Genomic DNA, 14,887 nt, shown 5'->3' on the forward strand with positions numbered 1-14,887 from the left:
GCAGTCTGGGAATTAAGTCTAGAGAGCTTGATAGATTTTGGATTTCTTAGCTAGAACAGTGTAGCAGTCCACACCTATCTAGGGACAAGGGAAACAGAATGTAAAGATTGTCTTAGAAGAGGGCATGCTCAGTCTTGCGCATGGCTGAGAAAGCCTCTGACCCTTGACCCCAGCTTCCCCCAGGTTAGGCGGGAAAATAGGTTTCTTTGTGTTCACCTGGCTAAGAGAAACCACACCTATACCTTGTCATTAACCAATGATAATCATCCCTATGTATTGTGTATATTTGCATATCAAAGAGATTAAATACAGGGCCACAGAAAGCTCCGCCCTCTCTTGGATCTTAGCTCTCACTGATGTCTGTCCTTGCTGGAGCTCTGGCCAAGCTCCATCTTTAATTCCTTTCCTTATCTACCTCTCCCACCTGGGCCCTGGCTTTTGGCCAGGCACTCTCTTTTCTCTATCATGTCTCCGACCTGTGTGGTATTAATTGTGGATCTCAGGATGGATCATGCCTCTGCGACATCCTAAGATCGGGCTTCTGCTGTGGCCCCATTATAATCAATAAGGCCTGGTTTCTGACTCATTTCTGCCACCTCATATTTATAACTTGGCTCCACCACGCCCCTCGGGGTATCCAAAACTTCTATCCTTTTTCTATCTTTCTACCTTGTGGCTTCTCGCTGGCTGAGAAAGCCACAAACAGGGAGCTGGTAGGAAGTTTTGGAAGACTTGAAGAGCTCTCTCATGAGAGAGGCACAGACGGCTAGGTTGGAGAGTTAGATCTTAGTATCAGAGAAACCTTATCAATTTTCTATCCTTAATCTATAAATAAACATAAAGTGTGTTTTTCTGAAGAGAGTCTCTTTTGTTTGTGCTAACTGGCCCAAGAAAGTTTCCTAGGTGGATTTTCACCATTAATCCACCTTGGTCTTTCCTGTTACCCTTTGCTTTTTCACAGTCATATCTATTTTTGGCTTTTTAACAGACAAGATAGGTATATTATATTCATATTTACATGGAAGTTTTTGCTCAATTAGGGAATTTATCGCTGCAGTAATTCCCTCAATTTCCTCTTTTGATACGGGATATTTAGGAATGGAAGGAGGTAGGCCACCTTTTGTTTTGATTTGCACAGGAATAGTCGTTTGAGTAGGCCTACATTGGATGAAGATGTGGCCCAGAGAGATTCAGGTATATCAGGTGGGAGGTTTGTCCACCTACTGACTGTCTAAAAGAAGTACAGGGAACAGATTTTAAAGATTCCTCAGAATTCTAGCACTGTCTTGAGAGTATGTTATTGTGGCTCTAAGTTTACATAAAAGGTCTCTCCCTAATAAATTTATAGGGGAATTGAGCATTAATAGAAAAGAATGTTCTAGTAAGAAGGGTCCCAGATACCATTCAAAGGGACAGCTTTGTGACCTTCAGAGTTGCTCCTAACACCCCCTACTACATTTAAAGAACCAATGGAATCACAATCAGAACCAGGTGTATTCATCAACACTGATCGAGAAGCACCAGTATCTAAGAGGCAATCATAAGCGTTTCCAACTTTCAGGGTCACATGTAGTTCATTATTATGAGGGAGAGTATGAACTGGGATACCAGGTGTTAAGATATCAGTGTCTGGGAAATCAAAGGTTTCACTGATACCAGAGTCCTTTCTCCCCTCTCTGAGTTTCCTCTCATTGAGGGGGATTTCTGCTCTGAGTATAGCATGGGTGAGCCTCATTTCAGATATATTGTTGTAAACTATCATTTGCCTCATTTGGATTAGTATTTCTAAATGTGTTTCTTTTGTTGTTATTTCTATAATTGTTATTATTTCTAAAGTTGTTATTCCTAGAGTTCCCATTATTTCTAAAATTTATGTTGAGTTCCTGGTTCCAGTTTCTACAGTTACATGACACCTTTTTCCACAGAAGTAACACCTTTATGTGTATTCTTGCAAAGGGGCTAAGACCACTGTTCAATTTGCTTTTTCTCTTTCAATTTCCTCCTTTAAACTTTTAATTTCTCTCCTTAATGTCTCTATTAAAGTCTTCTCCTCATCTTTCCTTTCATGGCCATTAAATAGATAAACTGCTACTCTCCTCAATTCTTCAAGGTCCATACTAGCCCAATTTGGACAATTGGTCTTAAAATAATCTTTGACCACTTTACAACAGTTTTTCACAAACTGTCTCCTTATTTATCTGACAATCCTTTCTCTGGCAAGATCCAGGTCTATATATCTACCTCCCAGTTCAATAAGTCTATCCATAAATTGAGACAAATTTTCATCGGATTTTTGTTGAAGATTTTCAAATTTTGTCCATGTACCAGGCCTATCAGAGCAAGCTCTCACGTGATTAATAATGACTCTATAACCTGGCATAGTCTTGTGCAATCTTGCTCATTGTTGGGGTTCCATTTTGGATCTTGTGTAGGCCAATGAACTGTTCCCCTTCCCTGAGCCCGATTGACAAGAGACAATTTTATTTTTCTTTCTGTCAAAAAAGCTTGGAGCAAATTTTCAATATCAATCCATTCAGGATCATATGTGCAATAAATGCTCTGTAGCTCTTTAACAATCACAACTGGCTTATCCTCAAAACAAGAGGTATTTTGCTTGAATCTCAATATCTTGGGAGGTAAGTTACATCTCCACTCTTACTAAAGGTGGGTACTTCTTTTAAGGGGAATAGAATTATTATTGTATTATTTTCCGTTTCTGTCTCTTGGCTTGATGTTTGGGTTGCCATAAAGCAAGTAATGGGTGTAGGTGGGAAAATAACTCTGGTGAGAGAAATTTGGGGAGTCTGTGTGGCAATAGTGTAGGTTTGGCATTTTAAGATAGTTAGAATAGGATGAGGATTCAGAGATCGTTAGAACAGGACCAGAAGTTGAGGTGGTTTAAGTATGGGAAGAAATGCGTGGAGCAGGACTGAACAGAAACTGAGTTGGCTATAATGATGAGGGAGTGTTGAGAGATAATAAATCTCTCTTTTTTACTCTGGGGATTTCTCAGGCTTTTCTCAATGCTTTTTATATAAGCCTTGAGATCCCCCAGACTCTCTTCCAGCTTCGTTTCAAGGTTACTAGTTTTTCTTCCAGGTGAGCTTTTAGTTCAGCTTTGCGGTCAAACAATTATTCTGTCTCTTCCTGAGGAGGAATAGGCAGAATGCCAAGCCTCCTATCACTATAAGTACAGCTAGGAACAGCGCTATATAAAACCACTGTGTGATCTTCTGTTGGATAATGGGATAACCACTTTAGATATAGAAGAAACAGCATTCCAATCTGAACCAGACTACTAAATATCATATTTAATCTGTTAATTTTGTTTGCAGTTCTACTTTCTGTCAGTAGATGACACTGTTTTAACATAAAGGATCAACAGCTGTAACAGAATTAACTGATAGGAACTTGAATTGGGAATAGTTTCAGTAAAAAAGTAAGGAAAGTGATCAGAAGATTTAAAAAGGATTAGTCAAACTCCTGGCTGGCTTGCCAACTAAAAATGTAATGGTTAAATTGAGGGTTTGACAAAAATAAAAGAGCAGCTTTTAATAACTAAGTTATTCATGAGAATATAGTTGCTAAGTTTTAATGAGAATATAGTAGAGTTGTAAATTAATATGAACCCTTTAAGCCAGAGAAAGGAAAACTTCTAATTTAGTTTTATTAATAGAGATAGTAAAAGAATATAGTAGATGAGGGAAATATAGGAAAGAGATAGAGAAATTATCTAATATTTAACTAGCTGCTCTACAACTGCCTATAATTACTAACTAAAACTGCCTATATATCTACTGCTAATAACCATCCCCAAAAGGTCCAAAACAATTCACACAATCAAAGCTACCCAATCAGTGTTTAATCCAACCCCAATTACATCTATCAACAAAGACCAACCACCAACCCAACACACTCACAACAGCCAACTTCCCCACAACTGCCAGCACCCATCAGCCACTGACTTTTCTCCTGATCAACTGACACTGGACCCTTTCCATCCCCTTCTTACCTCACTTCCTGTCTCTCTAATTTCTACCTCCTTTCACTGTGAACTGGTTAATCCCTACACATCTCTATGGTAAAAAGGACCTCCAGGTCCCCAGTTAAATTAGAAAAAGGGATTAAGAATTCCCTTTTACAGATAAGAAGAAAAACCTTCCAACTTAATTGGGCACAATCCATACTGTGAAAATGCGATTACCTCAAATCTAAAGAACAATTTAATTAACAAAGGGCCTCTTATAGGACCACATTGGCTCTTCATAACAAAACTGTGATTTTGGCAAGGCTGGCATTATTACATTCCTAACTCAGACTATGACCTCAGAATGGTGGCTGAGTGACTTGACCCAAATCCTGGTAGCTGAGACCAACCTTGTGATTGGGTATGCTCTGCCATTAGGACTAAACAATTCACTTTCAATCTTTCCTTTTTGCTTTTATTTTCATTGCCTTTCTTCATAGGTATGATACCACAGGGTGCATGGATACAACATATTCTCATTATTTCATAATCTAGCATTCAAACTTATGTTTTTGTTGTATTATCTGAAATCAAATGAAGAAAATCAGTGCTCTTTTTTGTATTTACACAAGTCATAAAAGAAAAGATGCCTCTTTTCACTAAAATAAAATTCTTCTGCTAAATAAAATTTAAGCAAAGAAATGGTATTTCCCATTTTAAAAAATGTTTATATAGTAAGTTGAGTCCATCACCCTTTTATGAGGAAATGGACTGCATGCTTCATTATTTGTCCTTTCATGCCCTTCCCATTTAGTGATTCATAAGCCCTTTGCATATGTGAGATCATGTTCAAAGAGACTTGAGCTAAAAATTAGATACTGTCACCTTAAGCAGTAAATGGGAACCTAATTTTGTTGTAACAATATTTTTCCTCTTTGACAACAAGTATTTCAAACAAAATATTGGGTTTTTTTCCCTGCAGAGATTCCAAATTATAACCGGGAATATTTTGGGGTACATTCAATGACAACCTTAAATTGACTGCTTCTAAGTGTAACATATTCTTTTAGTTTTTCAATTTGACATCAAATTATTTCCAAACTCCCAGGAATTTTGTTCATTCATGCTCACAGGCATCCAGAGACCTTGGTTGTCACTACACATGAGTAATAGTCCCTTTCCTGGGTTACCCTCCAATTGCATCTCATCAAGTTTATAATCACAAAATCGAGATGTTATTTGGGTTTGCATTCTTGCAGCACAGACAGCAGTCTTTGGAAATGCAGGTCACTAGACAGGCAGAGTACAGGCTTTTTTTCATCGACAACATTTTTACAAAAACAGTCCTTCACTGACCACTCACTGCAATGCTGTGGTTGTTTTCTGATTTGAACTTTCCTACATTTATATGATCATTCTTCTCTCTGGGAGTTTCTTAAAAGAATTGTTTGGTAACTAAGGTAAGTGGTTTCAGTGAGAGTGTAGCCAATTTGCCAGTGGTAGGAAAAAACCTACCCTTACCTAGGGGGTTTTGTATATAAACACTGTTTTTCAAAAAAAAAGTGATATGTGCCATTGATTGCCAAGAACAGTTATCATTTAGGAAAAACAAATCTTTCATAGGATAGTTAGCAATGCATGTTGTTAACTGGTTAGAAAGGTAAAACCAAAAAAAAAAAAACCAAAGAATTTTCATCCCTCAGCAAGAAAGCTTGTACAATTCTCTTCCTATTTTCCACCTCATACAGATGCCAACATTTTCATGATATTCTTCTCAAAAATCACATACAGGTGGTGGTGCATTCTCATTCTACCTCAGAAACTTGCTAGTACTTCCTAGGGGCTCTGTCTCCCTCTCCTCAACTATAACATGGGCATAATAAGATAAAGTCACTCCTAGGGTTCCCATGAGGATCAAGTGAGAAAATATTTACAAAGTGTGTGACACATAGTAGGTGCCATCGGCAAATGGTGGTTTTATCCTTATAATTCTGACTACTTCTTCCTTTGATTATTTTTCTTTATTGCTCTATTTCCTGATCTCCCTTCCAAATAAATACATCTCCATTCCCCAAAACAATCTTCTCACTCAATCATCTTTTTAAACCACCTCCATGTTGAGATCCTAGACTGGGAGCTCCAGGACAGCCCAGACTGTTTTGGTCCTTCCTTAGAATCCTCTCAGGCCTTAGCACAGTTCCTAGAACCTATTTTATATTCAATCCATGTTTACTGGCTGGGCCCAGGCTCTACCAGAGTCCTTGCATTCTGGTCTCTCTCCTGGTAGGCAAATGCATGCTCCGGCCTCAGCCATGTTTCTCTGTTTCTGGCCCTCATTTCTCAGCATTCAACAGTAAGTCTGTGGGAACCTGAGCACACCCAATCCTGAAGATCTCAGAGGCTTTTTTCTAGGCTCTCGTCTCCCTAAATTGAAGTCGAGTGGTCACCTGCTTCTCCAAGAACAGGACAAAGATTGATGTCCAGAGACTGGGAAAGGGTCTGAGGCTGATGATTTAGACACAAAAGCTGGACCTCTGCAGAGCTCTCTTGTCCTCCACATCTCACCCAACTTAGCTGCCTCCTTTTCCTTTTTGGCCTCAGGATCAGAGGAAAAGGTCCTTCCTCTCCTAGCTAAAGAAAATCTCTTTCCATGGGCAAAGAATCCCATCCCATCCCTCATCTCAATTCTGCTCCTTCTTTCCTCTAGTCTTCATATTTTTCTTTACTTTTCAGTCTTTCCCACACTAATGAAATAATGGCTCTTTTCTTATTGTAGCCAATCAGCCATTTCTCTTTGATCCTCCAAACACTCTCCCTTGATCTCTACATGCCATGAGATACTGTCCAATGTCTGTCCTCAGATTCTGGGCTAAACTGCTAGCGAAGGCCATTGGCGGTGAGCTGTGCCGATGCCTTTCCCTTGTTTTCTCCGCCATGCTTTCCCCCAGCATCCTCAGTCTGGCTCTCCTGAAGCCCCTTTAGAGCTCTCTAGGGCTCCTTCCCTCTCAGGCTTCACCCCAGCAGAGAAACATCTGCTCACCACGGCTCTCACACACCACTTTTCACCTCACTCACCTGGACGGCAGCTCCTCAGGCCTTCCTGCTCCAGCAGCCACGGGGCTTCCCTTGGCTCCACGTAAGAGATCACATCTCTGGGAACGGCAAGCCCTGGGCATGAGGAATCAGTTAGGGAAGAGGATGGAAAGAAACTTGTCATTGAGTTCTCTTTTGGGAGAGCCAAGGGAATCCAGGGACTCCATTTAGAGAGGGGTTCACGGGGTCCCCACATGGGTCTGCACTCACCCTAAGTGTCTGCAATGCTAGGATAGGGGGTGCCTGTTCCTGTGCCGCGAGCATGTCATGAGCAGCAGCCAAATCTCCTCCCCCCACTCCTGGTGGCCAATCCTGTCACGTTCCCTTCTGGCTGGGGAAAAGGGATCGGCTCCTGTCCCACCGCCCTACCTGCTCCTCACTCCCTGAACCTCCTATAGACCTTTCATGGGACTTTGGTTCGTCTGTGCCTCTCCTGCTGTGGAACTCAACCCCTCCTCGTGGTGCCCAACTCTGTTTCTCTGCCAGTCAGTCAGTGCTGACAGCAACAGAAGAGGCAGGCAGTGACGACAGGCTGGTGACAAGGACTCCTGAAGAAGTTTCCAAAGCATTCATTTGGGGGAGAGGAAGGGGGACAAGATCATCAGCCAGTTTGGAATGCTGGGGCATTTTCTTTGTAGCAGGGTGCACTCGCTCCATAGTTTTCGATTCTCACAAAATGAGAGGCAGCCAGAAGTGGAGCGGACAGAGCTGAGGGGAGCGTCCACAAGGCCTCCGTTTCAATCTGGCCACATACGAGTACTAAGCGTGTGCCTTCATCTCCTCTCTATTTCCTCAGCTGTAAAATGGGTAGAATCGTGCGGGAAGATTAAGGGGAGGAAGAAGGGACATCATTTAAAGAACAACGTTGGCAGAGCATCTGGCAAGGAGCAGGTCATTAGAAATGCGTATTCCCTGCCTTCCCTTTCTCATGAGTTGTGTGTGCTGAAGGTGGAAGGCAAGAGGAAGGAAGATGAAGGACAAAGACACCTAGGAGCTGAGCTGCACGTTTATGTTCTTTGAGGAGAAAAAGAGCTCAAATAGGAGCTGCACCCTCGAGAGGGAAACCTGCCTGAACCATCTCCCGAGAGGGGTTTAGGACACACCATTCCAGGCTGGGAGAGGAGACGGAATCCACTCTGAGATGACTTCCGTGCCTGGATTGGATCTCAGACTTGAGGAGCACCAAAGGGAAGCCCCAAGGTCCCATGGCACCATGCAAAGTCCTCTGTAGGAAAACCAGGCAGCAGAGGGGCCTCTCTTGGACCCGACTAAACTAGCGCTTTTCCTTTCTTCATCACTGGTAAATAGTCCAAATCCTGCCAACTCCTAATGAAGAGACTCCCTTGGATGGCAGACTCGGGCAGCAGGGAGAGGCTCCTTACCCACAGAGAGCAGGTTCTGGGCATTCTCCTGCATCACCTCCTTGTACAGCTCCTTCTGGGGAGGGGCCAAGAGGGCCCACTCCGCCTGGGTGAAGTCCACAGCCACATCCCTGAATGTCACCACCTCCTAGAGCATCAAAAGTCATAGGACAGCGGGCTGAAAGCCATGTCAGGATTAAAAATGAAGCACACAGAAGGTCTGACCCCCAACCTTTTAGGAGTGTCAGGGTCAGCCCTTAAAAACATAGTCTTGGGGGCAGCTGGGTAGCTCAGTGGATGGAGAACCAGGCCTAGAGAGGGGAGGTCCTGGGTTCCAATCTGTCCTCAGACACTTCCCAGCTGGGTGACCCTGGGCAAGTCACTTGACCCCCCTTGCCTAGCCCTTCCCACTCTTCTGCCTTGGAACCAATACACAGGATTGACTCCAAGACGGAAGGTAAGGGTTTAGAATTTCTTTTTTTAAACTGTTACCTTCCATCTTAGAGTACTCAATACTGTGTATTGGCTCCAAGGCAGAAGAGTGGGAAGGGCTAGGCAAGGGGGGTCAAGTGACTTGCCCAGGGTCACCCAGCTGGGAAGTGTCTGAGGACAGATTGGAACCCAGGACCTCCCCTCTCTAGGCCTGGCTGTCCATCCACTGAGCTACCCAGCTGCCCCTGACCCAAAGAATTTTAAGAAGATAGCTCTTATTGGAATAACGCTGAGGAGTGTCTAACAACAGGCATGAAATCATGGAGAGGGTCTGTGCTCTCTCTGGGAATTGTGTGGATCGGTGGAGGAGAAGAGAGAGCAAAGTTCTTTCTTACCAAAACTTATAAGTGATACATTCTCACCTGAAATCTGGGAAGAATTTTGCAAGTGAGGGGCATTCTGGAGGGAAGAGTTTTACGGGATGCCTCCAAAGGAAACATAGTTCAAGAAAAGATGCGGTTTGTTTGGGGCATGACTAAAACCGAGTCTTATGTGGGCGAACACAGGAGGAGGTTTCTAAAGAGATAGGAGTGATCTGGGAGGGTTTTCAGTCAAGCGAAGGAGAATTGTCTGTGGTTACATTCAGGCCTTGAGGTTCTTGGTAGGGTGGGTCACAGGGAAAACCTTTTGCTTCACGATTCCTTCCATTTGTATATGGCCTCTATTTCTTATTTATGTTTCGTGACACAAAAATGCGTGGCTCTGATGGAGAAGGGAGCTCATTCAATCAAAAAACAGGAATTAATTTGTGGCATGAGTTTATTCATAAGAATAAGGATTCTCTTCGATGAATGTGACGGCTTCTCGGGTGTTAACATGTATTTGTGTACAGCAAACACGGGCAGGATCAGGAAAGAGGGGTGTCGTTTTCCCTAAACTAAAGAAGTCGTTTTCGATGTCCGGTCTTGTCAGCCCTCGGCTAGAGCCAAGGCCCATTTGAAATCTCCTCTCTGCCTAGGGGTTTGGGGACGCTGTCTCACTGGAGGCTCATCCACAGAGGGAATAAGTCTCCAGACATTAGGTGACGCTGGTGAGCAAGTCTGTCTACCTCAGGGTAAACTCGGCCGTTCCACTCTGCTCCCTCGTTGGTCTTCTTCTTCTTCTAGGGACAGGAAACATGTCTAGACTCTGTGGATGTCAGGTTCGAGGAGGAAATCCTTGGCCGCCGTGGGGTTCTCTGCCAAAGGCTGGAGTAAGGGTCTCGGAGTTCCCTCGTAACTCCCCTTGTTGAACTTCCAAGCTCCCCCTCCTCCAAGGTTCTAAGACTCGAAGCAAGTTCTCTCCTGTCAATCACTGCTCCACGGCACTCCTGGGTATTTCCTTGCAGACACGTTTCTTCTGCCAAAACATCCTCTCCGCTGTAGCATTCTTTCACCATCCAAGAATCCCTCAAAGAGATTTCTTTTACTGTCCAAAGTCAGGGCTTTGCCTTTGCATTTGAACTCAAAGGCTGGCTGGCGCCCGTTTACTCAACTTCCAATCAATCATACTGTTTCTACATCCTCGCTCCAAACCAGTTTCGTTGCCCTCCATTCTCTGGCACCTATTCTGTTCTTTGTAGAGGACGTAACGCCATCGACTTCTTCATGGACAGGCAGAATGCCCATTCATCTTGTTTGGAGAACGGCCTCCGTTGACCTTTTTGTTAAATGTCACTCCCAACCCCTGCCAATGGGAGCCCTACCATCATGGCCCAAAAAGTCAATGCTCACCCATGAAAAGTAGCCTGACCTACTTTTAGAATGAAAACCTGAAATGTGTTTGTGGAAAACTCCACACCGTACAAAGGAGGAGTGAGTCACTCCAGACCACAATCGTAGCAGAATAACAATAGAAGGAGAGAAACCTGGTAGGGTTAGGGTGAAGCCAAAGACACAGGGTGTCATGGAAAGACTCTTGTGATGTCCCATCTACAAGTGAATGCATCTTTTAGAACCAAATGGGAGAAGACAAACAAGAGAGCGACATACTCAGGTTTTCAAAAGGACCAGAAATGTTCGATTCCATTCCATCGACATTCAATGCCTTTTATATACGGAGCCCTGTGCTCAGCCCAGGGGATTCCCCAAAAGGCAAAAGACAACTCTTGTCCTCAAGGAGCTGACAATTCAATGAGGGAGGAAGACCATAGGCAAAAAATAAATACATCAAGCAAGGTCTACCTAGGAGAAATGGGAAATAATGAAGAGAATGAAGGCACTCGAATTTCATGGGGTTGGGGTTAGAGTTCGTGTAGAAGGGTTTTCATTAGGATTTAAGGGAAGTGGGGTCAGCATTCTGAACTGGAAAGAAATATTCCAGGAATGGGAGACAGCCATTGAACATGCTTGGAGCCAGAGGCAGCGAGATCACACAGTAGACAGAGGATCAGAGGTGGAGTCAGAAGGACCCGAGTTCAAATTTAACCTCAGGGCAAGTCACTTAACCCCGATTGCTTCGTCCTTGTTCTTCTATCTTAGAATGAATACTAAGGTGGAAGGTGAGGGTGGGCGCTGTTAGGTTGTTCAATGGATACAGAAGTAGATCTAGAAAGAAAGACTTGGTCCTGGTTTCAAATCTGACCTCAGACACTTCCTAGTTAGGTGACCCTGGGCAAGTCCCTTCACCTCTACTGCCTAACCCTTACCACTCTTCTGCCTTTGAATCAATACTTAGAATCCATTATAGGAGAGAAGGTAACTCTGCAGTTGAAAGAATCCAGGTCAGGATCACTGGAGGGAAGAGTACCACTTGGGGAATAAGGAAAAGACTGTGACGGTCATCTTTGAATGGCTAATAGAACATGATGTATCTGATCCTGGAGACAACAGGGAGCCCCTGGAGCCTATGGAGTAGAGGAGTGGCACCCTCAGAACTGCACTACAGAAAAATCACTCCAGGGACTGAATGTACAATGATTTGTAGCGGAGACTCTCGAGGGGAGCCGACCTGCCACCCATTGTCTGAAGAGTGCGAGCAGGAGGTGCTTTGGGCCTCCACCGGGATGATCAGAATGGGGCGTCTTCGAGAAATGTTACAAAGGGGAAACGGACAGGTTTGGGTGCCATGCTGGGTATGTGGGTGTAATAGTTCAAACTGAGTCATGAAGCTGCTAGGAGCTTTATTGCACCACGGCGGTGAGAGTGAAGAGGGGAATAGAGGAAGGACATAGGGAGTTGATGAGCTCACTACCCTAGTCACCATGTCCGTCTTTCATGGTGTGGCAAACGTTCTATCGTCCTGGCTACGGATTGGGTCGATGAATCATTGCTTCAATCATCTTCATTGGGCCCTGATTCAAGGGCCTGTTATCGGTTTGTTTTTCCTTTACTTGGATTTTTTAGACATAAGACTTTTACATTTTGTATTTCATTCACAAGTGACTTTCCTCTTTTATTTGGATCTTTTCATGTTCTTGATTTTCTTTTGCAAATGGCTTCCTGTACCTCCTAACTCAGTCATGCATCCCTGAGTGATCCCCATGTTTGTTATTATTCACCGGGGGGGGGGGGGGGGGGGAACAAGTTATTGCTGTGAACTAGGATTTAAATTGAAGCAATTTTAGGATAAGAAACTTGCTCCCTCCCAGGATCCAGAATGTGCCATTTAGATGGAGGCCTGCAGAGACCACATGCTGCACCAGAAGATCCAGAGGGATGGGAAGTGAACTATGAGGGGCTGAAATGCCTTTGTTTTGAATAGAGACGCTTATGCCAAAGGGGACTGCCCCCAAATTGGCTTCTTGTCAACCTAGTCATCACGGGGTTTCTCTTTCCCTTTTATCCACACATGATTACAAGCTTTAAGTTGAAGATGTTTCCATGATCCTTTGGGGGAAACTGGTTTCCCCACAGGATCATGGGGGGGGGGGGTGTATAAATGGAGATTTTGAGGTAGGCTCACAAACATAGTGATAGTCGTTACAAAAGGATATTCCTAAAAATCTGCTTTGCAATCCTGCCAGATCCTTACATGCTGCATGACTGTAAGTTCACATAACCTGTTTGCCTCCGTTTCCTCAACTGGGAAATAATGAAAATAAGAACACTGACCTCAGAGGGTGATTCTATAAATGGCTGAAAGCAGGTTTTCAGAAGAGCATGAAGAACTCCAGTCTGTCTGTCTCCCACTCTTTGATGTCGAGCGGGCGACATGCCTTTTTGACAAGGCCAGGAGGTCTCCCTCAGGACCCCTCTTTGCAAAGAAAATTCCCAGGCCTTCCAGAAACCTCTTTCTCTTCAGCCTGTCTTAACAAGGGGAAGGACTAGACTAGTGAGGCATTCTACTGACCAGAGAAGGCATCTACCCAGCTCCTGGGTCTGGGACAAATAGCTCTGCTGAACCCTCGAAGCTCCTCTTCTGAAAAAAAAAAAGGCCCCATTTTCTGTGTGAGGGCCGTTCCTGGGCTCCCCCCAGCGGCCCGATTCTGGCTATCACTGCCAAGGACCCCGACCATTCCCACAACAGGGTCCAATGGCATATGACCTTCCAGCCCCTTCCCATCTCCTCACACCTTCCTCCTCCTCCTCAGACTCAGGGACACAGGTCTCCAGGATGATCCTTGGCCAAGACCTTCCACGACCCGATTCTGGGCCTTTCCAGGGGCTGTCTCTCTGCAGGGAATGATTACCCTCCTCCCTCTGGCCTGAGCTTCCTTCAAGTCCCAGCTAAATCCTCCCCTTGGGAACCAATGATTTCTGTGCTCCCAGAACCCTTACAGCCTTCCCTCCCAGAATGCCTCCCTCCACCACACCTGCAGAGTGTTCTTTGGACACAGTTGCTGACGGGTCTCCCCGGTCAGAACGTTGGTGGGGTGGCCGATGGTTTTCCTTTTCTTTGTGCTCAGCAGTACCCGGCTGGGCTAGGCAGTACCCAGCACAGACTGGGGTGTTCCTCCGGATCGGCTGACTTGGGAAGACTCGGAGGACTCGAGGCAGAAGCAAGTGAGCAGCACCAGGGGGACAATTTCCTCTCTGAGGACGACAGCACAGACCTTGGGACACCCAGGCCTGCCCAGGCCTGGCCAGACAAGGCTCAAGTGGAAACAGGTTGGTGAAAAGAAACAGAGGAAGAGGGTGTGTGTGTGTGTGTGTGTGCACACGCGTGTGTCTGTGTGTTGCCAGGCAAGCAGAGGGAGAGCAAAGACTCCATCCCTTGGCAGGAAAGATGAAGGCGTGAACGGTCGTACTTGGCACTCACTTGTGATGGGGAGAAATCCAACAAGGGAAGCAGCGCCTGGGGGGAGCTCTTGGGGTCTGACCTGACCTAAATTCATGCCCAAGGACCAAGGAATCATTGGCCAACACCGAGAAATGTCAGGAAATGCTGTTCCTCCTGCCTTCAATACAAGTATAAAAATGGTCCAACAGGAAGGAGGAAGCAGCTTCCCAGCCCATCTTGTGTCAGACCCAGAGAGGGCCTCCGTGGCTGATGGGAATCTGATCTGGGGCTGGAATGCACTTACCTGGGCTGGGAGTCTGTCCCTCTCCAAGGCCATTCCCTGGGACTCCAGGCTCCCTGTAGAGGCAGCAAAGTAGCCCCAGTGAGTCCATCGGATGAAGCTTCTCCATTTTTCCTGGGCCTTCTCTCCCCACTTAGGACCCTGCCTTCCTGTCCCCACCTCACCCCACTTTATGACCCTATGAATGGAGTTCCAGCCAAAGCTCTTCCAAACAGGAATCCCTTGGCCCAGGGAATGTCTTCCTTCTCTGCCCTTTGGAGCAGCAAGAGATGGCCTGGAGCCCCTGGGACAGTCAATCTCCTCTTTCCCCAGTGTAGAAAAGCCCATCTTCCTCTCTACCTTTGGGCTCACTCTCTGGGCCAATTGCTTTTAGTTGGACTCAAGAAAGCCTCCCTGATCTCCCTCCCAGCTTGGGATCTGGATCAGACCAATCCCTCCTGGGGTCAGGTCCTGGGCCTTTGCACCCTGAGGTAGGGAGGGAAAAAGGACCCAAAGGGGCAGAGGTTTTCCCTTCTCTTCCCAAGACGAAGCTGA

General features: G+C 45.2%; 1 protein-coding gene across 5 annotated transcripts in view; it reads right to left on the reverse strand.

The window, feature by feature from the left end:
* Positions 1-14,887, reverse strand: part of LOC100617771 (zinc finger protein 850-like) — a 40,105-nt gene that overhangs the window by 9,854 nt on the left and 15,364 nt on the right. For 3 of the 5 annotated variants that reach the window (XM_056794658.1, XM_056794655.1, XM_056794657.1), the window contains 3 exons: positions 14,357-14,409; positions 8,443-8,569; positions 7,043-7,135 (listed from right to left, as the gene is read on the reverse strand). In XM_056794658.1, coding sequence (XP_056650636.1) covers positions 7,043-7,135; positions 8,443-8,569; positions 14,357-14,409 — 273 coding nt within the window. The other 2 variants (XM_056794668.1, XM_056794663.1) reach the window with 2 other exon arrangements.

The sequence above is a fragment of the Monodelphis domestica genome, chromosome 1 (assembly GCF_027887165.1).
Source record: "Monodelphis domestica isolate mMonDom1 chromosome 1, mMonDom1.pri, whole genome shotgun sequence".
In the NCBI taxonomy this organism is placed as follows: Eukaryota; Metazoa; Chordata; class Mammalia; order Didelphimorphia; family Didelphidae; genus Monodelphis; species Monodelphis domestica.